Source organism: Gallinula chloropus (genome assembly GCF_964237585.1).
Source record: "Gallinula chloropus genome assembly, chromosome: 4".
Lineage (NCBI taxonomy): Eukaryota > Metazoa > Chordata > Aves > Gruiformes > Rallidae > Gallinula > Gallinula chloropus.
In genome coordinates this window covers 91,538,729-91,561,263 of record NC_140088.1, presented here as the reverse complement: position 1 = coordinate 91,561,263, position 22,535 = coordinate 91,538,729, and the positions used below count along the sequence as shown (strand labels likewise).

The window sequence follows — 22,535 nt, the reverse complement described above, 5'->3', positions numbered from 1 at the left end:
TTCTTTCAATTTTCAGAAACTTCCCTGTGATGCTTACTATTTTCCTGGGGAAGTTTCGGTCCATGTTAGATCATTGTTCTGGAGGATGTTGGTCCTACTGGCATTAAACTAATGGAAATAAAAATGCATGTGTTACAAGTGTAGAAACGGTGAAGAATTAAGTGTGAGCTTACTGTACGATACTGATTCTGTTTTCAAACAATCTGTTTTGCTGTTCAATAGTTGACATATGGAAATGCCAATGTACTGTAATTTAGCACTTTTCCAATGGACCCTGTTCTCACTACACCCGAGGGGAGAAGTGGGTTTGGCTTTGGGGCTGTCGGGACTCCACCTCGGGACCCCTTTCCATGTGTTTTGGCTCCGAAATCGGCCAGGGAAGAATTCAAATAGTCTGAGCTGGGGTTTTCTCATCGGTTCAGGGGCAGGAGAGCGGTGGCTCTCCAGTCCCTGTCCAAACAAGGACCTTGCTGCGGGCGGATGGACTGGCAGCATCCTGGTCTGCTGTGCTCGCAGGAGGATGCGGCAGGAGCGCATCCGCCCCTGAGCCAGGCTGGGGATGAGGACAGACTGTCTGAGCTGGGGTGGGACAAACATGCACCCGAAAAGCAGCCCAAGCGATCCACAGCCCCCCTGAGATTAACAAGCCGAAGGGTTAAACTTCCAGCCCCCTCTCTCCAGCCCAAAGCCTCCTTTCCTAGTGTTAACAGGGTGCAAAGTGTTACTTGTCATGTACTGTACTGAAAGGGTTAATTGATCAGTGGCTGTATTGTACTGTATGAAAACTCATGAACTGCCTTGTATTGTTTCTAAGGACTGTACCATGTCCCCCCTGCCCATTCCCAGCCCCTCCCGGGTTTTTCCAGGCATGTTATCGGTTAGATCCTCCAAACTCTGGTGCTAACCCTCCGGGATCCTGATGGTGCTTCTGGGGATGCTAACTGATGACATGCCGATCCAGAGCTTGAAGTTCACGGCGTCTTTGTCTGTTTGTACCAAGTCCATGCACACACGTGTGCTCACAGGAAAAAATGAGGAGGAAAAAACAAAGGGAAAAAAACAAAGATAAACTTGAATTTGTTTCAAAGCATCATTGACAATCCAATGTTTTCTATGTCTGCTTTTATTTGGGATGGCTTTTCTAGAAAGCAGCACGCTGGCACCTTCTTCACCTGGGAGGGGATTTCGTCCTGTTCACGCCACGGCAGCTCCCCTGGCATTTGAGGTGAGCTGCTTCCTCGCTGGCTTTTCAGGCTCAGCCCTGGGCGGTCAATCCATTGAAGCCAGTGAGGAAGAGGAGGTGCAGGTGCCTTCAAAGCTGCCTGACATCCCCAGGACCGCCCCATCTGTGCGCAGGTGGGCACCGAGGGTCTCGGAGGGGATGAGCCTGCCCCTGGCTTTCTGGCAAGAATTGGCTTTTCATGAGAACAGAGGCAGAAAATCAAGGGGGGGGGGGCTGGGGCTCCCAAAGGCACCTCCATCTCCTCACAGCATCGCTCATCTCCGGAGGCACGGGAGCTGCCTCCCAAGCCTGAGGTTTTGCGGGTGACACGCACCTGAAGCGGCACGAACAGCCCCATCCCCTCCCAGCCCACCCACCCCTCTCCCTGGACGCGAGCTGCTTTTTGGACAAAATGAAACCTGACTATATTTTATATCGATTTGAAAACAAAGTCTGATGTTTACCCCTGTTCTCAACCGAATTTGCATATTGTTGTTTGCCACGATATTTGTTCTGTCTTAAAATAAATTTGCTTACTCGTGTAGCCTGACCTGTCTGCTGGGATTCTGTAAGCGGGTTCATCGCCGCGGCACGGAGCCCCTGTGCTGCCTGTCCACAGCATCACAGGATCACAGAGTGACCAGGTTGGGAAAGCCCTTTAAGCCCCTGGAGTCCAACCGTCCCTGTCCTGTGCTGACCCAGATCCCTGAGCACCTCATCTCCCCTCTGTTAAACACCCCCAGGGGTGGGGACTCAGCCCCTCCCTGGGCAGCCTGTGCCACAGCCCCACAACTCTGCCAGGGAAGAGCTTTTCCCTCCCAGCTGAGCTGGCCCTGCCCTGGGGCAGATTGAGCCCATTGCCCCTGTCCCATCTCCTGTCCTCTGGCTGCAGAGACCATCGCCCACCTCTCTGCACCCTCCTGGCAGGGCAGGGGAGGTGGGGAGAAGGGCTCCCCTCAGCCTCCTCTTCTCCAGGCTGAACACCCCCAGCTCCCTCAGCTGCTCCTCAGAGGATTTGCCCTCCAGCCCCTTCCCCAGCCTGGGTGCCCTTCTCTGGACTCACTCCAGCACCTCCATGTCCTTCTTGGAGTGAGGGGCCCAGAACTGGACCCAGCACTCGAGGTGCAGCCTCACCAGTGCCCAGTCCAGGGGCACAATCCCCTCCCTGGGCCTGCTGGCCATGCTGGGTCTGACACAGGCCAGGATGCCGTTGGCCTTCCTGGCCACCCAGGCACACTGCTGGCTCGTGTTCAGCAGGCACTCGCCCAACACCCCAGCACCCTTTGGGTGCTTCCCATGAAGACAGGAAGGAAATCTCCCTGCCAGGGAGGGGAAAACATTTCAGCCGAGACTCAGGCTATAGACATCCCTCTCCCAGTTACCTCACATTCAGCTCCCCGAGGCTTTTCAATCTGATGTCCCTTTTTCCCCTGTCGTGCACCATCAGACCCTTGTACCCAGTGAGCCTGTGACAGGAACAGCCGTGCTCAGCCCGCTTCAGTGAAAGATTAAACTGCCAGCGTGGTGAGTGATTTCCGACAGCGGTGCTCTCCAGCTGGGAACACCGACTTATGGCTCCCAGCTCGCTGAAAGCGAGGAGCACCCGAAAGGGTGGGCAGTCAGCTCCTGGGGCTGCTGCTCTGGCCTTAGCTGGGCAGTCAGCGTCCAGTCAGCACGGCGTGAAGGCAGCGCCCTCGGAGGGCTGGGAAACCCATGTGTGCATCGCTGTCCCGGGACGTAACCCATCACCCGGCAGGTTCAGTGAGAGGAATGAGCAAACACCCCAGATCTGTGTGTGTCTGCCAACAAATCCTCCTGCCAGCCTCTCCTGGTTTGAGGTGGGTGTCGTGTCTGCCCCCTCTCCCCCCCCGAAAAGCTGTTTTTGGGTTAAAGATGTTGCCGGCTGCTGCAGGAAGGCTTTTTATACCCCCTAAAGACACACCTGTCTTTAAAGGGACAGATCTCAAGGGAGTGTGACTGTGGCTGTCACCCTCCTTCCCACCGGGAGGTGTCCCTGCCATGGGCACGGAGCGTGTTCTCCGTGGTTTGTCTCCCTCCGCAGGGCACTGGGCAATGAGAGGTGCCACCAGCCCTTAAAGCACCTTCCCCCAGCCCTCCCTCCTTCCCAGACCCAACCTGACCCAGCATTTCTCTCCCTTCTCCCCCAGTGTGGCACAGGGAGGGGCAGGGACTGGGGAACGGGAGTTTGGGTCAGTCCCTCACCAGTTGGTTTCCCTCTTAGGCAGGGTGGGGGCCATTCCTCACCCCTTCCCCTGCTGCACCACAGCAGACAGCCCTCCACCGGCTGCTCCCGGGGCGGTCGGAGCAGGGTGCCCGCGGTGTCACAGCTTCGCTGTGGCTGTGAGGCCTTCGGCGGGGGCTGCCCCGGCAGCGGCCTCGCCCGCGCCCCGCGCCCCGCGGGGGAGGCCCGTCCCCGGCCGGGTACCGCCGCCGGGAGCCACGGGCGAGGCCCGAGCCGGGCCGGCTGCAGCCCCGACCTCCTCACGCGCGGTGACCGGGGCGGCCCAGCCGAGCCGGCAGCCGCCGCCCGCCGCCCGCGGACGGGCCGCCGCCTCCTCCGCCCGGCCTCCCGCGGGTCCCGCTCCCCCCGGCCCGCCGGGCGGGCGCTGCCGGGGCCGGGCGCGGGAGGCGGGTCCGCCCGCGCGGCGCGGGGGCTGCCCGCCCAGCGGGTGTGTCCGGATGTGCGCAGGGCCGGGGCGGGAAGGGGAGGAGGGCGCCGCCATTACGCGGAGCGGGCCAGGCCTGGCCTCCCGGTTGTCGCGCCGCCGCCCTTAGGCGGGCCCGGGCCTCGCGGGTCCCGATCGCGGCGGGGCCCTGCCCTGCCCTGCCCGGCCCTGCCCGGCCCTGCCCTCCCGGCCCGGCCCGGCCCGGCCCCGCGCGGCGGACGGCGCCGCCATGGAGGAGAAGGGTTTCGCCAAGGAGCTGGACCAGTGGATCGAGCAGCTGAACGAGTGCCGGCAGCTGAGCGAGAGCCAGGTCCGCAGCCTCTGCGAGAAGGTGAGTGCGGGGCCCGGGCCGCCCCCGCGCCGTCCCCTGGCGCCCGCGGCCGTGCGGGGCCGTGCGGGGGGCCTGGCTGGGCCGTGCGGGGGGCCGGGCCGGGCCGGGCCGGCTGCTCCCCGCTCAGCCAGGCGCGGCTGGGGCCGGCAGCCCGCCCGTGTGCGGCCGGTCCCGCGGGTACCGGCTGTGACGCGCAGCCGCCGGGGGCTCCCCTCGCCCGGCGCCGGGCCCGGCTGAGCTGGGCAGGGGGCTGAGCGCGGCGCGCGGGGCGGGGGCGGCCTTGCGCGTCTCCCCGGCCTGCGGCAGCCGCACGCCCCGAGCCCGGGTCCCCGAGGGAGCCCGGTGGCGGCTGCCGTGTGATCTGGGAAAGCCGGGCGGGGGGAGAAGCTGCGGCGCCAGCCCGAGCTGAGGCGCACGGGGGGCTGCAATAGGGACCTGGGTCAAGGGCACGGCTGGCTGGTTTGGACAGCCCCTTGGCAGAGCCCCGCTCGGGCTCGCTCACTGCGGGCTGCCAGGAGCTGTCTCCTTCCCCCAGCCCGGTAGCAGCCCCATCCGATCCCTAGAGTGATGCTGGATTCTGCCTGACCAGGTAAATCCCTGGTGTGAGCGTTCCCTCCGGGCCTGGGGAAGGTGGGGCTCTCTTTGGGCCTCCGAGAGGGGACAGTTAAAGACCTGAGACGGTGACAAACGTGACTGCAGAAATTCTTCTCCCTGTTTGCTGCTTCCCTGGGTGACCGGTGGGGACGTTGCCGCGTGTCAGGCAGCTCGGAGGAGCCCTCGGCTTCCTGCCCTGGGGGGACCGGTGGTTTCTGAGGTGCAGGTGGTTGTTCGGGGTTCCTCTCAGCATCGTGTTGCTGAAGGGGAACGTGGTGGGGTGTGTGTCACACCCGGTGCTCCCAGAGGTGACCCACGTTTTGGGGCGCCTGTTCGTGTAACACGTGTTGGCCAGTGACTGAGCATCTCGGTGACTAAACACCTTCACGAGGTGCAGCTCCTTCCTTCGGCTGGATGCTTGGTAGACTGCTGCAGTGAGACCTGAGCAGTAGAGAGGGTCAGTGCTGTGACCTCAGGACGTGCCTGGGGTGCTCATCAGAGAGGTGGGAGCTGTTTGTTTGGGTGCCACGGGCAGAGACAGTGCTGGACTCCAGGTTCTGGCTTCCTGGGAGATGTTTTCACCTAGCCTAGCCCTTCACAGCCTCTGTTTCCTTTCCCTGTTTTTATTCTGTGCTGGGGCTGGTGTATGACTCCTTCACCAGAGCTTGATCAGTTTCTGAGGGAGTGCTGAGAAGGGCTGGCACAGGAGTAGCCACAGCTTGAAGAGTACGAGTCCCTTGTGGGTGTGCAGCCCAGGCTGAAGCCCAGCTCATCAGCCTGGGGGAACTTATTCATGTGACCCGTTCCCTGCCCCGGGTGCTGCTGGTTGGGAGCTGCTGTTCTGCAGCAGGCTGGGGCACAGCACCATTCCCCTTCTTCCCCGGTTGTGTCGTTAGCAGTTAAGGAGCGGTGGTTGCTGCCTTTTGGGAAGCTGGAGGACACCACCAGCAGAGTGTGGCTGTACGTCAGGGCTCACCCGCTGAACAGGGTGAGTGGCAGCTGGAGGCAGAGAGGGTGTTTGTCATGCAGATGACAGGCAGGAACCCTGAACCTGTGGAGCAGGGCGTGAGATGAGCGTCATCTCTCGCAGCACCTTGTCCTTCAAGCGTGCCAGCCAGTGACTGAAACGACCTGGGTGTGAAGAAGCTGCTCTGCGATGCTCTCACCTGCCTTATTTTTAGGTGTTTGGGGAGTGGTTGTATCACCCAGCTGTAGGAAGGAGCTTGCAGAAGCTTTGGGGTGAGCAGGCTGGCTTTTGGCGTGAGGCAGCTGAAGGCTGGGTTAGTGTGTTTCCTTGAGGTAATGTTTGGAGAAACCTTTATGGGCCTTGGTTCACTTAACACTCCTGTGACCTCATTTCTTAGAGGCCAGGCACGATAGTACCCCTTGCCTCAGGCTTGTGTTTGTGGAAGAATAATTAAAAACATTAAAATAAGAATGGGGGGGAGGCAAAACCCCAAGAAACGAACTTCAGACTGGGCTGTGTGGGTCACTCTTGCGTTAATTACTGGCATAACGGGCAGTACTGAGGGGAGGGTTGGACGTAGGTTGGTGAGGGTCTGCCAGATTACTCTGCCTCTTGAAAGTTCTTGAAGTTTGTGTCTGTGGAGCTCAGGTTGTGTCCTCACCTGCCCTGTATCGACATGGCTTTGGCAGCTGATCAGCCCTGTGCTCTTCATGCGGTTAATCGAGGTACCGCCTCGCAACAACCTGAGAGCGCCTGTCCCCTGTTCTGCTGGTCTTCAGAATGGAATCCAGCTGGAGTCATGCAGGTGTTTGAGGGAGAACAGAAGGACAAACGATTGCCATCGCTGCTGGAGGCTGTGGACACGAGGGGGGTTCCAGCACGGTGGGGAAATGCACGTCCTGTGTCTCACATCTCACATCTCGACATCGTGGCCTTGGACTGGCAGGACGTTGTTAGTGCCTTTTTCTGTGCTGGTGGGAGGTGGAAATCGATGGAGGTCTGCCTTGGATTGTGTCCCTGCGTCATCGGGGTGCCAGGACGGCTTTCTGGGCTGGTGCTAGCGTAGGAACTGTTGGTGGGGGTAGTGCTGGCTGTGTGGAACTGCCTTGGAGCTTGGACGGCTTGTAACCTGTACCCTGGACAGCTCAAGTCAGGCTGAAGGGCCAAGAAGTTGGATTCATTTAGTAGGAAGCGCTCCCAGGTTTGGATGCAGAAATCTCTGAGCACCTGTGTGTTCAAGTCAGGTCAGGAAGTGGAGGCTGGTGTGGCTGAGGGACTTGAGAGCCGTGCTGGGAAAAGGGGCTTTCACCAGGGTAAGGGAAAAGGGGGTATGAAAGAAGGCAAGTGAAAGGCTCCTGTAAATTAATGGTAGGCAGGCAACCAGCCATAACCATCGTGGGAGCTTCTTCTTTCTATCCCTCCTCTTTGGATGTGTGGAAGGGTTGCAGGCTCCGAGCAGCTTGAGAGCTCTGTTTTGTGAAGTGGTGGGAGGAGAAGGGTGCTAACTGCTGATGAAGGCGTGTGTTTCTGGTGTGGCCATTGAATGGTGACTGTAGGCCGGTCCTTCAGCCCGAGCAGCAGGGGCCAGGCGCTGCTGCAGGGAGTCGTGCTGCTGGTGGCACCTACCTGTGACCCTTCTGTCCTCCAAGGTCGTTTCACCTGGAGTTAAATCCAGGAGCATGAGTTAGCAAGCTCTTCTCTGCTAATTGGTGAAATTAGCAGGAGTGATGGAGCCAAGTGTGGCCCTGGACAGGGTTCAAGCCACGGGATTCCCAGCGCTGCCTTGGGTCCTGGCCAGGAGCGCCCGTCTCTCGGGTGATGACGCTCTGCACGTCTGCACCCTGAGGCTCCCGGCTGTCCTCTGCTGCCAGGCTGGGCAGGGCTGGGCAGCTCTGCCCATCGCCTTCCATCTCCCTGGGGAGAACCTGCCTGAGTGAGCGGGACTGCAGCCTGGAGAGAAGACTAAGGGGGGGCTTATTAATGCTTGTGAATATCTTCAGTATAGGACACAGGGGGCCATGGGCAGCCTCTGCTCAGTGTCTGTGGGGACAGGACAAGGGGCGATGGGCTCAAGCTGGAGCACAGGGAGTTCCCCACCAATGTGGGGAAGAACTTCTTCCCAGTGAGGGAGCCCTGGGACAGGCTGCCCAGGGGGTGTGGAGTCTCCTTCTCTGGAGAGATTTAAGACCATTTGGATGCAGACCTGTGCAGTATGAGCTGGGGAGCTGCTTTAGCAGGGGGTTGGACCCGATGATCTCTCAAGGTCCCTTCCAGCCCCTGTGATTCTGTGATTCTAGCTGGTTCTTGCTCAGGACCAGCTCCTTGCTGTTTTTAACATGGTCAGCGTGCTCACTGAGGGAGCAGTTTGGTCCTTGCAGCTGATGAATGACAGTTGAGCTGAACTTTGATCAGAGACTCCATGCCTTGCTCCTGTGATTCCCAAAGGAAGAGCCTCTGCGGGTGAGCTCGTGGCATGGTAAGTGAACCTTCCCGAGGGAGTGTCTGAGGTTCTTGTTAGGTGCTTGGGGCCTTTGGCTTTCCCTGGAGAAGCCACGAGGCTGGAGAGCCTGCCTCCTGGATGGATCATCATTCCCTCACCCAAGGACTCAGCCTATGCAGTTACCACAGGCAGATCTGGGTGTGATGTCCATGTGGGTTTCATGAAGTCCCTCGCAGGGGGATGGCTCTCCTGGCCATCCCAGTCCTGGTGGTAGTCTCAAAGCCAGTGTAGCAGCTCCGGTTTTGGGGCGGTGCCTTCATGGGCTGTTCTCAAGCCCCAAGACCCCTGTCTTTCCTCTTACAAGGACAGCTCGGAACATGACTGGGACGTGTGTTCTCCAGCCTCCCTCCACGTGGGAGGACAGCAGGCAAGCTCGTGTTCCTGCTTGCCAAGGGGATCTGCAGGATCCATCCCTGGGGAAGCTCACAGCCAGCAGACAGCCTGCTCTTCAGAGTCATCCTGAGCACAGACACGGTGACTGTTGTGGTTAAGGGAGTTTATTTAATCAAACTCCCTAAAAGCTGAGCCCCGTTGCTCTGCCCTGGGTGTGCTTCACCTCCGAGCACGCTCAGGGAGCTGCTAACCTGGGGACCTCGAATCCAGCTGTTTAACAGCCTCTACGGGAACCATGCCCGTGCAGGGCAGCTTGCCTGTGTCAGAGTCTAACCCCTGGTTTGTAGGGGCTCTAGTGATTTTCAGCAGTGTGACTTGAGCGTTCCTGCACCGCAGAGTGGGCTGGTTGGCTGCCACTGGTGGGAGTGGTTTTAACAGTGCTTAAGACTGTAAAGGTCTCGTGCTGCATTAGAAGGTCACAGGAGGGCAAAGTGGTGTGCCCAGCTGAGCTCAGCTCCCAGGCCTCAGTTAAAGCAGCTCCACGGTGCTAATGCAATGGACTTATCTATTAATGTGCCTAGGAGTTTGTCTTTATAGTAAGCTCCAGCTGGCAGGCAGCTCAAGAAGCTGCTGCTCCTCCTCTCTCCTGAGGGGAAACTTCTAGATTCTCCCAGCACCACAAGGGGCTCGGGCTGCTCACTGTCCCTGGATGCACTTAGTGTGAGTGCACAGCCTGTCGCTGTGCAGAAAGGGGCTCTGCTCACCTCCTGTACCTGTGATGTGCCCTCAGGGTGGGTGCATGGGTTTGGGGGCAGGTCAGAGAGGTGCAGAGCGATGATGTGGTTGAGATAACTGGTAATTGTGTATGGGATCTGTACGGTGCCATGCATCTTCTTCCCAGGGGCTGGAGAGCAGTGTGTTTGCTGTTACCTAGCTGGGAAGGGAGCTGGGTGTGTGACAGGAAAAGAATCACAGACTCACAGAGCTGTAGGAGTTGGAAGGGACCCCCAGAGCCCATGGGGTCCAACCCCCTGCCAAAGCAGGGTCCCTAGGACAGGGCACACAGGTTGGTGTCCAGACGGGGCTGGAATCTCTCCAGAGAAGGAGACTCCACACCCCCTGGGCAGCCTGTCCCAGGGCTCCCTCACCCTCACTGGGAAGAAGTTCTTCCCCACATTGGTGGGGAACTCCCTGTGCTCCAACTTGAGCCCATCGCCCCTTGTCCTGTCCCCACAGACACTGAGCAGAGGCTGCCCATGTCCTCTGTGTCCCACCCTTCAGCTATTGATCCCCATTGATCAGATCCCCTCTCAGGCTGCTTCTCTGCAGGCTGAACAGCCCCAGGTCACTCAGCCTTTCCTCGCAGGGGAGATGCTCCAGGCCCTTCATCCCCTCCGTACCCTCTGCTGGGCTCTCTCCAGGAGATCCCAGTCTGTTTTGTCCCAGGGAGCCCAGCACTGGACACAACACTCCAGGTGGGGCCTGAGCAAGGCAGAGCAGAGGGGGAGGGAGGATCCCCTCCTGTGACCTGCTGACCACGCTCCTCATGATGCCCCCAGGATCCCACTGGCTCTCTTAGAAGGCGTCTTTTGTGGTGAAAGGAGCTCCAGCTTACAAGTAAACCCTGCAAGCAAGAACACCCTGAGCAGCTGTGTGTGGCTGTGCTCATGTTTGTCTCTTCCCAGGGGGGAGAAGCTCTCAAAGGGTGCCACAGGCACTTGTAAAGATGCTTGAGCAGAGTTTGAGCACTGCTGCTGTCACACTGGAAGGTGCGACGCGTTCGGCAGTTTCAGGTTGCTTGGGCTGCAGGGCAGAGCTCGTGCCCTTGAGCCCAGGGACTGGACACATCTTTGGGGCTGAGAGTCACATCCCTCGGGTTACAGAATTGTGAAGGTTGGAAAAGACCTCCACAGTCATCTTGTCCAGCCACCCTGCCACCCATATGCCTCACTAAACTGTGTCCCCAGGTCCCTCATCCACCCTCTCCTTGAACACCCCGAGGGACGGTGACTCCCCCACCTCCCTGGGCAACCCCTTCAATGCCCAACTGCTCCTCGGGGATCCCCAAGGCTTCCCTGCCTGCACCCCGATAGCACCCCCATAGCACCCCCATAGCACCCCCATAGCACCCCCATACAGCTCCAGGCTCTCCCAGGAGCCAGTCTGTGCCATGGTAACAGCACTGTACTGACAAAGCCAGCTCATCCTGCCAGTGCTGAGCAGAGCTGATGTTGAGAAGGGCTGTGCATGACAAAGCAGCTCGTCTGGCAGGAACCCTTCGGCACCAGATGAGCTGAGTTACTCTGCCAAACAGCAGCCAGTGCCGGGTTTGGTGGGGCTGCCCCGGCTCTCCGGAGGCACCGTGTTATGGTGAGCACAGCACGGCTAGAGCTGTCTCATGTGAGGAAGAGGAACCTCCTCTGCACCTCCAGGAATTCACAACTCCATCTGCCTTGCAGAGGGGCAGCTTTCTGCTTCTCACGTCAGCTACCAATGAAAGCAGGTCTGGCTAAGCTTGGCTTTACTAAGCTAGTGCCAAGCAGAGCTGCACAGGCAGGAGGTGCCCCTCTCCCTGGGGTACTTTTTGCCTGCCAGATTTCCAGTCCCCTTTGAAGCACAACAGCCCAACAACTTCTAAAGATGGGTCACATACAGCTGGGAAAGTGAAGTCAGAAGCAATCTGAAGACACGGAGCCACCAACGGCTTCCAGAGAGAGTGGTGCCAGTCCTGAAGTTCAGGCTGCTGGAACTATTCAGTTACCTCTTTGAACTGGTGTGCAGCTGGCAACATCTGCTCCTGGCAGTGGGCTCAAGCAGGAGCACAGGGAGTTCCCCACCAACCTGGGGAAGAACTTCTTCCCAGTGAGGGTGAGGGAGCCCTGGGACAGGCTGCCCAGGGGGTGTGGAGTCTCCTTCTCTGGAGAGATTCCAGCCCCGTCTGGACACCTGTGTGACCTGTCCCAGGGACCCTGCTTGGGCAGGGGGTTGGACCCCATGGGCTCTGGGGGTCCCTTCCAACCCCTGTGACTCTGTGATTCTGCACCTGCTTTGGGAGGAGCTTCCTGCCTTTGTGTCCCCTAACTCTGTGTTTTGTCTTGCCTAGGCTAAAGAAATTCTTACCAAGGAATCCAACGTGCAGGAGGTGCGCTGCCCCGTCACCGTCTGCGGGGATGTCCACGGCCAGTTCCACGACCTTATGGAACTCTTCAGGATCGGTGGGAAGTCGCCAGACACAAACTACCTGTTCATGGGAGACTACGTGGACAGAGGCTACTACTCAGTGGAAACGGTGACTCTCCTAGTAGCATTGAAGGTATGGTTTGAGAGCTGCTCTACCACAGCTCTCGGGGGGCTTTGAGACAGGGGCTTTTCCCATTGATCCCACCACTGGCATGAGCTAGGAGGGTGTAAATTGAAGGGCACCAGTGGAGAAGTGTTCCCTAACGCTGCTGGGTGCTTGACTGCTGTTGGAGAGGTCCTGCTGCCCTGGGTGGCTGTGCTGGTGGTGCAGCTGTTTGTTGGAGAGGTCCTGCTGCCCTGGGTGGGTGTGCTGGTGGTGCAGCTGTTTGTTGGAGAGGTCCTGCTGCCCTGGGTGGGTGTGCTGGTGGTGCAGCTGTTTGTTGGAGAGGTCCTGCTGCCCTGGGTGGGTGTGCTGGTGGTGCAGCTGTTTGTTGGAGGGGCTGTGCTGCCCTGGGTGGGTGTGCTGGTGGTGCAGCTGTTTGTTGGGGGGGCTGTGCTGCCCTGGGTGTCTGTGCTGGTGGTGCAGCTGTTTGTTGGGGGGGCTGTGCTGCCCTGGGTGTCTGTGCTGGTGGTGCAGCTGTTTGTTGGGGGGGCTGTGCTGCCCTGGGTGTCTGTGCTGGTGGTGCAGCTGTTTGTTGGGGGGGCTGTGCTGCCCTGGGTGTCTGTGCTGGTGGTGCAGCTGTTTGTTGGGGGGGCTGTGCTGCCCGGGGGGGCTGTGCTGGTGGTGCAGTTGTTTGTTGGGGGGGCTGTGCTGCCCTGGGTGGCTGTGCTGGTGGCTGTGCTGCTGGTTGGAGCAGAGCTCTCCCTCCCGACAGGTGCGGTACCCGGAACGCATCACGATCCTGAGGGGCAACCACGAGAGCCGGCAGATCACGCAGGTGTACGGCTTCTACGACGAGTGTCTGCGCAAGTACGGCAACGCCAACGTCTGGAAGTACTTCACCGACCTCTTCGACTACCTGCCGCTCACCGCGCTCGTGGACGGCCAGGTAGGCCTGGCGCAGGGCACCGGGGGGCCGGCCGTGCCGGAGGAGCAGGGTGCTTCACAAGCAGGAGGGCTGGGGCCTCTGCTGCTCCTCTCATCCCTCTGTGTGAGGTGCAGCCTTTGAGTTCAGTTTCCTTCTGTGGGCAGTTGAACTTGGTGTCTCTGCTGCAAGGCTGAGACAGCTGTAATTGGGGAAGAGTCGCAGCAGATGCAAACCCAGTGTTTGGGAGGCCTGTGCTCCCACAGCAGCACACACTGGGCACATTGCTCTAATTCCCTTTTCTCATCCTTTTTGTCTCCCCCCGGACCAGATATTCTGTCTCCATGGTGGCCTCTCCCCATCCATAGATACACTGGATCATATCAGGGCTCTGGACCGCCTGCAGGAAGTTCCTCATGAGGTAACAGGAGTGGAAACACACCGTTATTGTGGATACCTGCTGGTGGCAAATGCAGATGTAGCCTCACATAGACCCCCCAGTGAACAGCAGGACACCTGGTTGCGTGGCAGAGTGTTGCCTAAGAGCTGGAGCAGATGAATGTTTGGGCAGAGCACGTGCAGGTCACTCTGCTTTGATTACAGCTTCCTACAAAAGGAGAGCTGTGGGGTTGCCATGGCTCTTTTTCCTGCACAATCACAGGATTTTTGTGACTGTCATGCTGACTCCAGGAGTAACAGTATTTGGCAGGGGAAGGTGCTCCCACCCTCAGCCTTGTCACAGGCTTGACACAGGCCAAGCCGTGCTGTGTCACCATCCTTCCTCCCTCCCCAGCCAGTCCTGTCCTCTGTGGGGTGTGACTTTGTGCATTGCTTCCTGTGGGCCTGAGATCAGGGCTGAAGAACCCAACTTCTGAGCTCCTGGGTTAGCGTATGACTCTTTGGTGTTGGGGCTTACAGATGGGCTGGAGCGGTCCCTGGTTGAAACAAACCTCTCCAGGGTTCTCCCAGCCCTGTGCTGAGATCCAGCTGTGCTGAGGACATGTGGTTGCTCCTGTGGAGTGGGTGGGAGCCAGCGGCAGGCTTGGGTGATGTCATGGTTGTGCCCCCCAGGCAGGAGCTGGGCACCAGGCAGCTGCTCACTCTGGGTGTGCAAAAAGGGGAAAGAGAAAGGCAAACCCAAGGCAAACCTCCCGGGCTGGGCTAAGGACAGGTCACTGGGCTGGCAGAGAAATAACAATAACAGGGATTTATAGCAAAATGTGTGAAACTGGTGATGCACAGGGAGTGTCTCACTGACCCACACAGCTCAGAGCTGCCCCAAAGCTGCACCAGCCCCAAAAACTCTGTGTGTGTGTCCCCCCACCAGCCCCCTTTATGCTGAGCATGAGGTAACTGGCATGGGATACCCCCTCTGGCCAGTTGGGGTCACCTGTCCTGGCTGGGTCCCCTCCCAGCTCCCTGGCTGCTCCCCACCTTCTCATTAGCAGGGCAGGATGAGCAATTGAAAAGCCCTTGGCTGCTGGGCAGCAACTGACCCATCCCTGTGTTACCAGCACAGCTCCCATCCCAGCTCCCAGCCATGGCATCCACCTGCTGTGAGAGAGAGATTAACTCCATCCTGGCCAAACCCAGGAGAGGTGAACACTTGAGCACCTTTCCTGCCCCTTAGTAGCTTGCCAGGAAAAGCTGCTGAGCTGCACTGGTGGCTGTTGGATGTATTCTGGGGTGTCTTTGAATATGCAAAGTCCAACAACAGACTGTTTCAGAGAGGAAATTAAATGCCTAATACCCTGCCAGAAAGGCTGCTGAAGGCTTAATGTTCATCCCTGGAGTGGTTTGCAGCCTCCTGTGGGTCGTTTCCCTGGAGTTCATATCACAACTTTGCTGGCAGTGGTGAAGCTGCTGTGTGTTGTCCTTGTGTGGCCTCTTACTTCACTGTGAGAGTCAGGAGTGAGAGCACAGAGCTGCTCTGAGTGGTACCTGAGTAGTTGAAGTGAAAGGGTGACTGGTATGTGTGGGAGAGGAGGTGGGAACAGTTTCCTGGCTGTGTGGACTCCTCCTTGGCCAGCTGTGTGCATCCACTCCGTGGGGAAGGATGCTGAGTGAGTGAGTAGCCAGTACTCCCTGTGAGGAGGACGTGCTGGCATTTTGCTGTAGCTGTGTTTGCAAACTGCCTCTCTACAAGGAGCTGGCCAGTGACCTGCAATGCCCTTGTCCAGGGTCCGATGTGTGATCTGCTGTGGTCAGACCCGGACGACCGCGGCGGCTGGGGCATCTCCCCGCGCGGCGCCGGCTACACCTTCGGGCAGGACATCTCCGAAACCTTTAACCACGCCAACGGGCTCACGCTGGTCTCCCGTGCTCACCAGCTCGTCATGGAGGTAAGGCCGGCACCCTGCTAGGCGGGGTGACCAGACTCCCCCTTGCCAGTTCCTGTCTCTGCTGTGCTGGGCCTGTGGCAGCTGCCAGGCAGCTGCGATACCGGAGAGGAGCATAAAGCACGTGGGAAACCCCATCAGCGTGAACCCGCGTGCTGTGCCCTGCCGTGTGGGTACGGGGACGCTCGGCCCTTCCCCCTCTGCCAGAGGGACCCCGGCCGCCCCGGCTGTGGCAGTGACCATCTCCTCCCGCGCTGCTGCGGCGGCCGCGCTGGCCTGGCCAGCCTGGGCTGCTGGGCAGAGTCAGGCGGCACCGGGATTAAGCCCTGACTGGGATTAAGCCACGATTTTAGCCCTGATGGGCTTTTCTTGTGCTGGACAAACGCCAGGTGGGTCAGTGGAGCAGCTGTGGGTTTAACACCCGCTCGATCCCCTGGGCAGCTCCGGGTGTCAAGAGCCTCTCGCACCCGGCAGGCAGGGTCCTGTTGGCAGCTGAAGCTGAAGGCCTGTCTGTCTGAATCCTGAGGGTTCCTTGTGGCACAGCCCATCCCTCCTGCATGAAACGGGCAGAGAGCCCCTCTCTCTGTCGTGGCTGAAGCTGTCTCTGCCCCGCAGCCGCCGCTTCCTCACGCAGCAGCGAGACAAAAGTCTCTTGGGAATACAAGAACTTTTGCAAACGCCTTGGGTGGTTTCCAGCCCCAAGAGGAACCTGGGGCGGGCTGAGGTTTGAGGTTTAACTATGACTCTGGTTGGGTTTTTCTGTCCTTCCCCCCACCCACCCCCTTTCTCTTGGCAGGGTTATAATTGGTGCCACGACCGAAACGTTGTCACCATTTTCAGCGCGCCCAATTACTGCTACCGCTGCGGGAACCAGGCTGCTATCATGGAACTAGATGACACTTTAAAATATTCCTTGTGAGTAACCTCGGGGCTGCTCCCTCCTCCCAGCCCTCGGCTGATCCTTTCCAAGGGGTTCTTTTCACCTCTGCCCACTCTGCAATGAACGTTGTGAGTTCTACCTGCAGGATTTGAAGTCGTGAGTTACGCTCTTAACCCAGGAACAAAGGGCAGCTTTTTACCTGGCACAGGCTGCCCAGGGAGGGGCTGAGTCCCCACCCCTGGGGGTGTTTAACAGAGGGGAGATGAGGTGCTCAGGGAGCTGGGTCAGCACAGGACAGGGACGGTTGGACTCGATGGTCTTAAAGGGCTTTTCCAGCCTTGTCACTCTGTGATCTTCTCTTCCTGCTGTCTGGAGAGTTGGAGTGTCTGTGTTTTCTTACTCCCTCTAGTGCCCCAGTTGGGTGGGGAGCGTAAAGGCAGGTTGCTTTATACCTTTATTGTTATTTCTGGCAGCACAAGGCTGTGTCAGGGTGGGTGAGAGAGCCCGAAAGCTGGAGTGAAAGCAGCTGCTGAAGGAGCTGACTGCTGCCTGGGTGGGGGTATCCTCCACGCCTCAACTCCCACAGCTGCTTGTTTTGGGACTGGGAACACTTCATGTGGAAGCAGCCAGGCTGAGTAAAGCACTAGCAGCAGGAGAGCACGTCTAGGATTTGTTACAGCACTGGAAAATACCTTGTAGAGGAGGGAAAATGATGCCTTTTTCTTCCCTGCAGCCTCCAGTTTGACCCGGCGCCTCGTCGTGGCGAGCCTCATGTTACCCGTCGTACCCCAGACTACTTCCTATAAACCTCTCCTGACCTTTGCAGAGGGAAGTACACCTGGCATTTTAAAAAGAGCAACAATATTTCCACCTTTCTGTAAGAAATCGGGGTTCGTCTCAACTTACAGCTCCCCATCATGGACCAAAACGTGCCATACAGAGGACGAAGAGTGTTTAGCACAACTTGAGGCTGAGTTCCTAGCGACACTATATATATATATATTTATTTATATATATATATCCTGTCCCCATCAGTCCAACAGTCAGTTTGCCTGCTGTACCTGTAGTCGTTGTTTGAGTTCCCGGACTGCTGGGAGAGGAGAGGATAAAACTCCAGTACCACTCCCACCTCTTCTGGCGCTTCTTTTGTAAGAACCCTCCCTTCCGTGGTTAACTGGCATGAATCAGCGCTCTGGTCTCCAGGGAGAGGCACATTCCCTGCCTCCTGCGCGCTGCGTCCCGCGAAACACCCCCCCCCTCACTGGAGCCGGGAGGCAGGTCCCGCCCAGGGCCGTGTGGCAGGGGGCGGCAGGGGGTCCCTCCCAGGGGCTTCCCGGCCCCCGCTGCTCCTGCCCTGATTATTTTTTGGGTTTGGTTGTTGTTTCGTTTTGTTTCCTTTTGTTATTTTCCCTTCTCCCCTCTGTATATTCGTCCTGGAAGTGCTTGCCATCCTCCTCGCTGTACCTGAACCAATAAACTCGCCATTGTCAGCCCCAGCTGCTGGTGCTGTGACGGGGCGGGACCGGGATGGGGCCGTACCCCGGGCGGGAGGGGGCGGTACCCGGGCGATAACGGGGATGGGGCGGTACCGGGATGGGGCGGTACCCGGGGGGAGGGGGCGGTACCGGGGCGGGCTGAGGGCAGTACGGGGCTGGGGCGGTACCGGGGCGGTGCCGCGGCTGGGCGGAGCGGTTTCAGGCCCGAGCCATGGCGGCGGCCGCTTACGAGCTGCTGGTGCTCGGGGGGGGGTCGGGGGGGCTGGCGGGCGCTCGCCGGGCGGCGGAGCTCGGTGCCCGCGTGGCGCTGGTGGAGCCGCGACGCTTCGGCGGAACCTGCGTGAGTCCCGGGGCTGCCGCGGGCGGGGGGAGCGGGAGCGACGCGGTGCCGCTTCCCCCAGGCTTGGTCCCGGTTCTGCCGGGGCTTCCCCACTGACCCTGGGTCCTGCGGGGCGGGAAGCCGGAGGCTGGGAGGCCCCATCCCACCCACGGCCCTGCCGTGTCACGCTGAGCCCTGCGGCAGCGGCAGGGAGCTGGTTCCCCTCGTCCTTTGGAGGGTGCCGGCCAGGGAGGGTTTGGGGGGCCCTTTCAGGATGCCGAAGGGTCCCGGGGCCGGGCTCGGTTCCCACCCAAAGGCAGAACTACCGGGTACAAGCTGGGGAAGAGGAGAGAAACTTGGGGGGGGTCCACAGGCTGGGGACAGGCTCTGGCTGTGCAGCCACCCCCCCACCTCCCCCCCCGAAGGGTCACTGGGCCGGGACCAGGGGCACAGGAAAGGGGCAGCAACCCCCCTTTTCCTAGTAAACCTCTTTCAAACGAAGGAAGCAGAAGGGCTTGAGGTTGAAGACTGGGCACCTTCCGTGTTCTCTTTCAAGGAAGTGAGGGAAACGAGGCAAACTGCAAGACCTTGAGGCAGCGAAGGCGGTTACAGCCCTTGTTTGCCAAAAACCTCCAATCCTGGGTTTATTTTCCTGGGCAGAGCCCTGGGGTTTGGCCCTGGTCTGGTGTGGGGTGCTCTTTGGGTCCTGGCCTGGCGTGGGGTGCTCTCTGGAGCATCCCTGTTGGCAAACAGAGCCTCAGTGCTGAGACTTCCTCTTATTTCCCCCTAGGTCAATGTTGGGTGTGTGCCAAAAAAGGTAAGTGGGGTGTCTTTCATCAGCGCCGGAGCCGTGGGTTGGGTTGGGTTGGGTTTGGGCTCCTGCCAAACAGGGGTGAGGCGCTGGCGTGGGGCAATAGGGAGGAAGCAGCGAGAGAAAACGGGCTGAGAGGAGATTGAGCCATCGGGATGTCGTGAAACACTCAGCCCCTGCACCCCCCTCAGCCCCTGCACCCCCCCCCCCCAGCCCCTGCACCCCCCCCCCCAGCCCCTGCACCCCCCTCAGCCCCTGCACCACCTCCCTTAGCCCCTGCAACCCCCCTCAGCCCCTGCACCCCCCTCAACCCCTGCACCCCCCTCAGCCCCTGCACCCCCCTCAGCCCTGCACCCCCCTCAGCCCCTGCACCCCCCCCTCAGCCCCTGCACCCCCCCCTCAGCCCCTGCACCCCCCCTCAGCCCCTGCACCCCCCCCCAGCCCCTGCACCCCCCCCCCCCAGCCCTGCACCCCACAGGCTGCGCCGAGCAGCGGTGAAGCTGAGGCAGGGGGAGGAGGTGGGTAGGAGTGGGCTTCCCAAAAGCAAACCAGTTATCCCAGTTTCTGTGGGCAGGTGATGTGGAACACGGCGGTGCACGCAGAGTTCATCCACGATCACGCTGACTACGGCTTTGAAACACCCGGGGTCAAGTTCAACTGGAGGTGAGTGTGGGAAGAGCCAGTTGGAAACCAGCCGTATCCCGGTGTGTGTCCTGCTGGGAGCGGCTGCAGGTCAGTGCCGTGGTCCTGGGGCTCACTGTCCACCCCCAGGAGGGTCCCTGTCTGCTTCATGGCTTCCCACAGACGGATGCTGAGCTGGTTCATGTGGCCGGGGTCCCCCTGTGTTTTGGGAAGGAGGGTTGGCAAACCGGCCCCGGGAAGAGACTCTGGAAAACGCCGGATGCGGGGAAGGGAGGCACAAACCCCACGTGGTGGTGGGGACGGCAGCTGCCTGCTGAGTTGCTCAGTGGCCGCTTTATTTTTGTGGCCAAAGGGATTGAATTGTTTTCCTTTGTTGGGGACAGTAAAACTCCCCCCGTTCTCTCTGTTCCAGAACCATTAAAGAGAAGCGTGACGCTTACGTGCGGCGCCTGAACGACATCTATGAGAGCAACGTGAAGAAGGTCAGGATTGTTGAGGGAGTCGAGTGAGGCTCTGTGGGATTTCTGGCTGCTCTTCCAGCCTTAACAGGCATCCCCTTCCCTAATTCTGCGAGCCTGTGCCCCGTTAGCCGCCTCCCGTGCCTCCTCCTGCTGGTAACCACGGGCCCATCACTCCCCCAAGGCTCACATCGATGTCATTCGGGGCTACGGCAAGTTCACCGATGACCCCCAGCCTACCATCGAAGTGGATGGGAAGAAGTACACGGCTCCTCACATCCTCATAGCCACGGGCGGGCGCCCGGCCGTCCCTCCCGACAGTGAGATTCCAGGTGAAGCGGGTTCTGGGTGGTGGGGGGCGGGCAGGGGAGCTGGGGAGGGGTGTGAATGGGGCTCTGCTTTGCAGGTGCGAGCCTGGGGATCACCAGCGACGGCTTCTTCGACCTGGAGGAACTGCCCAGGTACAGGGGATCACCCACACGCCCGCCCCGTGCCCCCTCAGCCCCAGGCCACCATCGCCGGTGGCTCCGCACGCCGGCACGCGTCATCGCCGCGTCTCCGCAGGCGCAGCGTCATCGTCGGTGCCGGTTACATCGCGGTGGAAATCGTGGGGATCCTCTCCACGCTGGGCTCCAAGTCCTCCCTGCTGATCCGCCGGGACAAGGTGCTGCTTCTGCTTATCCCCAGCCGCAGCCCAGCCCACTGGGGGTTCCTGTCCACGGGCCCGTGTGAAGGGGGGTGGGGGGGTGTCTGTCTGAGTCCGTGCGGGCTCGGGAGGGCGGAAGCGGCGATGCTGAGGATGCTGGTGCTGAGCTGATGGGGGTCTGGAGGGGCTGTGTGGAGCAGGTGGGGTGAGAAGGGAAGCGCAGGCACGCTGCTGACCTTCATCTGGTGGGTCCCTGCCCAGGTCCTGAGGAACTTTGACTCCATGATCAGCTCAAACTGCACCCAGGAGCTGGAGAACACGGGTGTGGATGTCTGGAAGCATACGCAGGTACGGGCACGCGGAGCGGCTGAGGGGAAAGCCGGTATTTTGGGCACCACTCGCCCAGCCACGGCTCCGATGACATCCCCAGTCCTGCAGCGCAGATGCCATCGCCTGTTGCAAGGCAACAGCTGTCAGCACCTTCTCCTCCCACTGTTCCCATCGTTCCCCACAGGTTAAGACAGTCACCAAGTCCCCTTGTGGGCTTCTGGAGGTGACGGTGACCTCCTCAGCGCCCGGCCACAAGCCGACGGAGGGCGTGATCCGGGACGTGGATTGTCTGCTGTGGGCTGTGGGGCGGGAGCCCAACTCTGAGGAGCTGTGCCTGGACCGAGTGGTGAGATGGCAGAAAACCCACCCACGCAGGGCTGAAGATGCTGGCAGGTCTCGGGGGGGGGGGGGGGGGGGGGGTGTCCCATGGGTCTCCAGAGCCTGCCCAAAGAAGGTGTTCCCACTGTGCCCTGGCCCCAGCTGGGAACACAGCACCCACTGGTGCAGGTCACCCATGGGGGGGCTTCTTCCCCACCATGGGACACGTGCTGAGGTGGCTGCTGTTTCCTGTGACAGGGAGTACAGGTCGATGCCAAGGGCCACGTGGTGGTGGACGAGTACCAGAACACCACCAGGAAAGGGGTCTACGCCGTTGGGGACGTCTGTGGGCGAGCCCTCCTCACCCCAGGTACTGTGGCCGTGCCCCCCATCCCGTCCCCCCATCCCTCGGAGCCGCACTGTGGCTCAGGCTCCCCATCCCTCCCTGCAGTGGCCATCGCTGCCGCCCGAAAGCTGGCCCACAGGCTCTTCGAGGGCAAGCAGGACTCCCGGCTGGACTACTCCAACATCCCCACCGTCGTCTTCAGCCACCCCCCCATCGGCACTGTGGGCCTCACCGAAGGTGGGGACAAACAGGGGCTGGGGAGTGTGGCCCCTCCGAGCTGCTGGAGGAAACGATCTGGTCTCCAGCGAGCGGTCTGAGCCCCCCCAGAATGTGCTTTGGGTCCCTCTTTGTAAGCGCCTTGGGCGCACAGTGTGTCCCCCTGACCTACGTGCCGTGTCTTCTGCTGCAGAGGAAGCGGTGGCTGCGCACGGGAGGGACAACGTGAAGATCTACAGCACGTCCTTCACCCCGCTGTACCACGCCGTCACCCAGAGGAAGGTGAAATGTGTCATGAAGCTGGTGTGTGCTGGCCAGGAGGAGAAGGTGCGTGGAGGGGACTCGGGGCGGGGGGCACAGCTGGGTGCTGCAGGGACCGCGGCTGGCTGTCCTCTCTTGTCCCCACGTGGCTGGCTCGGACCTGCTCGGTCCGGGTTCCTGGGCTGGGAACCAGCTCCCCCAGCACAAGGCCCGTGTCCATCCCGGTGCTGGGTCCCATCCAGCCTCTCATTTCCTCCCCAAAGGTGGTGGGGTTGCACATGCAAGGGCTGGGCTGCGACGAGATGCTGCAGGGCTTCGCCGTGGCCGTCAAGATGGGGGCCACCAAGGCCGACCTGGACAACACCGTCGCCATTCACCCCACGTCAGCTGAAGAGCTGGTGACCCTGCGCTGAGGGAGCAGGGGAGGGCAGCCCCAGGGCCGGCAGCCACAGCTGGGGAGGGCCCTTTGCAAAACGGATGCCTTGATGGTGGGGGCTGTGGGGTCGGTGTGACCTGCTTTGGAGTGGAAAATAAACTCAGCAGCGCTGCCCAGTCTCTGCTTTCCGCATCGCGGCGCCCGTGCTGCGCCCAACCATGGAGGGAGGGAGGGAGGGTCCCACAGGGCAGCGTGGCC

The 22,535-nt window shown here is 60.2% G+C and overlaps 2 protein-coding genes across 2 annotated transcripts; both read left to right on the top strand.

Moving 5' to 3' along the window:
• Positions 1–3,989: 3,989 nt before the first annotated feature.
• PPP2CB (protein phosphatase 2 catalytic subunit beta) lies at positions 3,990–17,554 on the top strand. Its single transcript, XM_084262848.1, has 7 exons — positions 3,990–4,240; positions 11,738–11,947; positions 12,690–12,863; positions 13,171–13,260; positions 15,020–15,181; positions 15,975–16,093; positions 16,792–17,554. Exons 1-7 carry the CDS (start codon positions 4,139–4,141, stop codon positions 16,862–16,864), a joined length of 930 nt encoding a protein of 309 aa, XP_084118974.1. The 5' UTR covers positions 3,990–4,138; the 3' UTR covers positions 16,865–17,554.
• Positions 17,555–17,762: 208 nt separating this feature from the next.
• GSR (glutathione-disulfide reductase) lies at positions 17,763–22,453 on the top strand. Its single transcript, XM_084263420.1, has 13 exons — positions 17,763–17,894; positions 18,664–18,690; positions 19,259–19,347; positions 19,739–19,808; positions 19,969–20,116; positions 20,191–20,245; positions 20,349–20,448; positions 20,692–20,778; positions 20,945–21,106; positions 21,337–21,448; positions 21,530–21,661; positions 21,834–21,967; positions 22,165–22,453. Exons 1-13 carry the CDS (start codon positions 17,766–17,768, stop codon positions 22,312–22,314), a joined length of 1,395 nt encoding a protein of 464 aa, XP_084119546.1. The 5' UTR covers positions 17,763–17,765; the 3' UTR covers positions 22,315–22,453.
• Positions 22,454–22,535: the final 82 nt, after the last annotated feature.

Excerpts from the sequence above, each read along its gene's own strand:
- PPP2CB (XM_084262848.1), top strand. The coding sequence starts at position 4,139 with ATGGAGGAGAAGGGTTTCGCCAAGGAGCTGGACCAGTGGATCGAGCAG. Across the intron at positions 11,948-12,689 it reads CTCTCCTAGTAGCATTGAAG|GTGCGGTACCCGGAACGCAT; the intron begins GTATGGTTTGAG and ends CCCTCCCGACAG. Across the intron at positions 12,864-13,170 it reads CCGCGCTCGTGGACGGCCAG|ATATTCTGTCTCCATGGTGG; the intron begins GTAGGCCTGGCG and ends CCCCCGGACCAG.
- GSR (XM_084263420.1), top strand. The coding sequence starts at position 17,766 with ATGGCGGCGGCCGCTTACGAGCTGCTGGTGCTCGGGGGGGGGTCGGGG. Across the intron at positions 18,691-19,258 it reads TTGGGTGTGTGCCAAAAAAG|GTGATGTGGAACACGGCGGT; the intron begins GTAAGTGGGGTG and ends TTCTGTGGGCAG. Across the intron at positions 21,449-21,529 it reads GCGAGCCCTCCTCACCCCAG|TGGCCATCGCTGCCGCCCGA; the intron begins GTACTGTGGCCG and ends CCCTCCCTGCAG.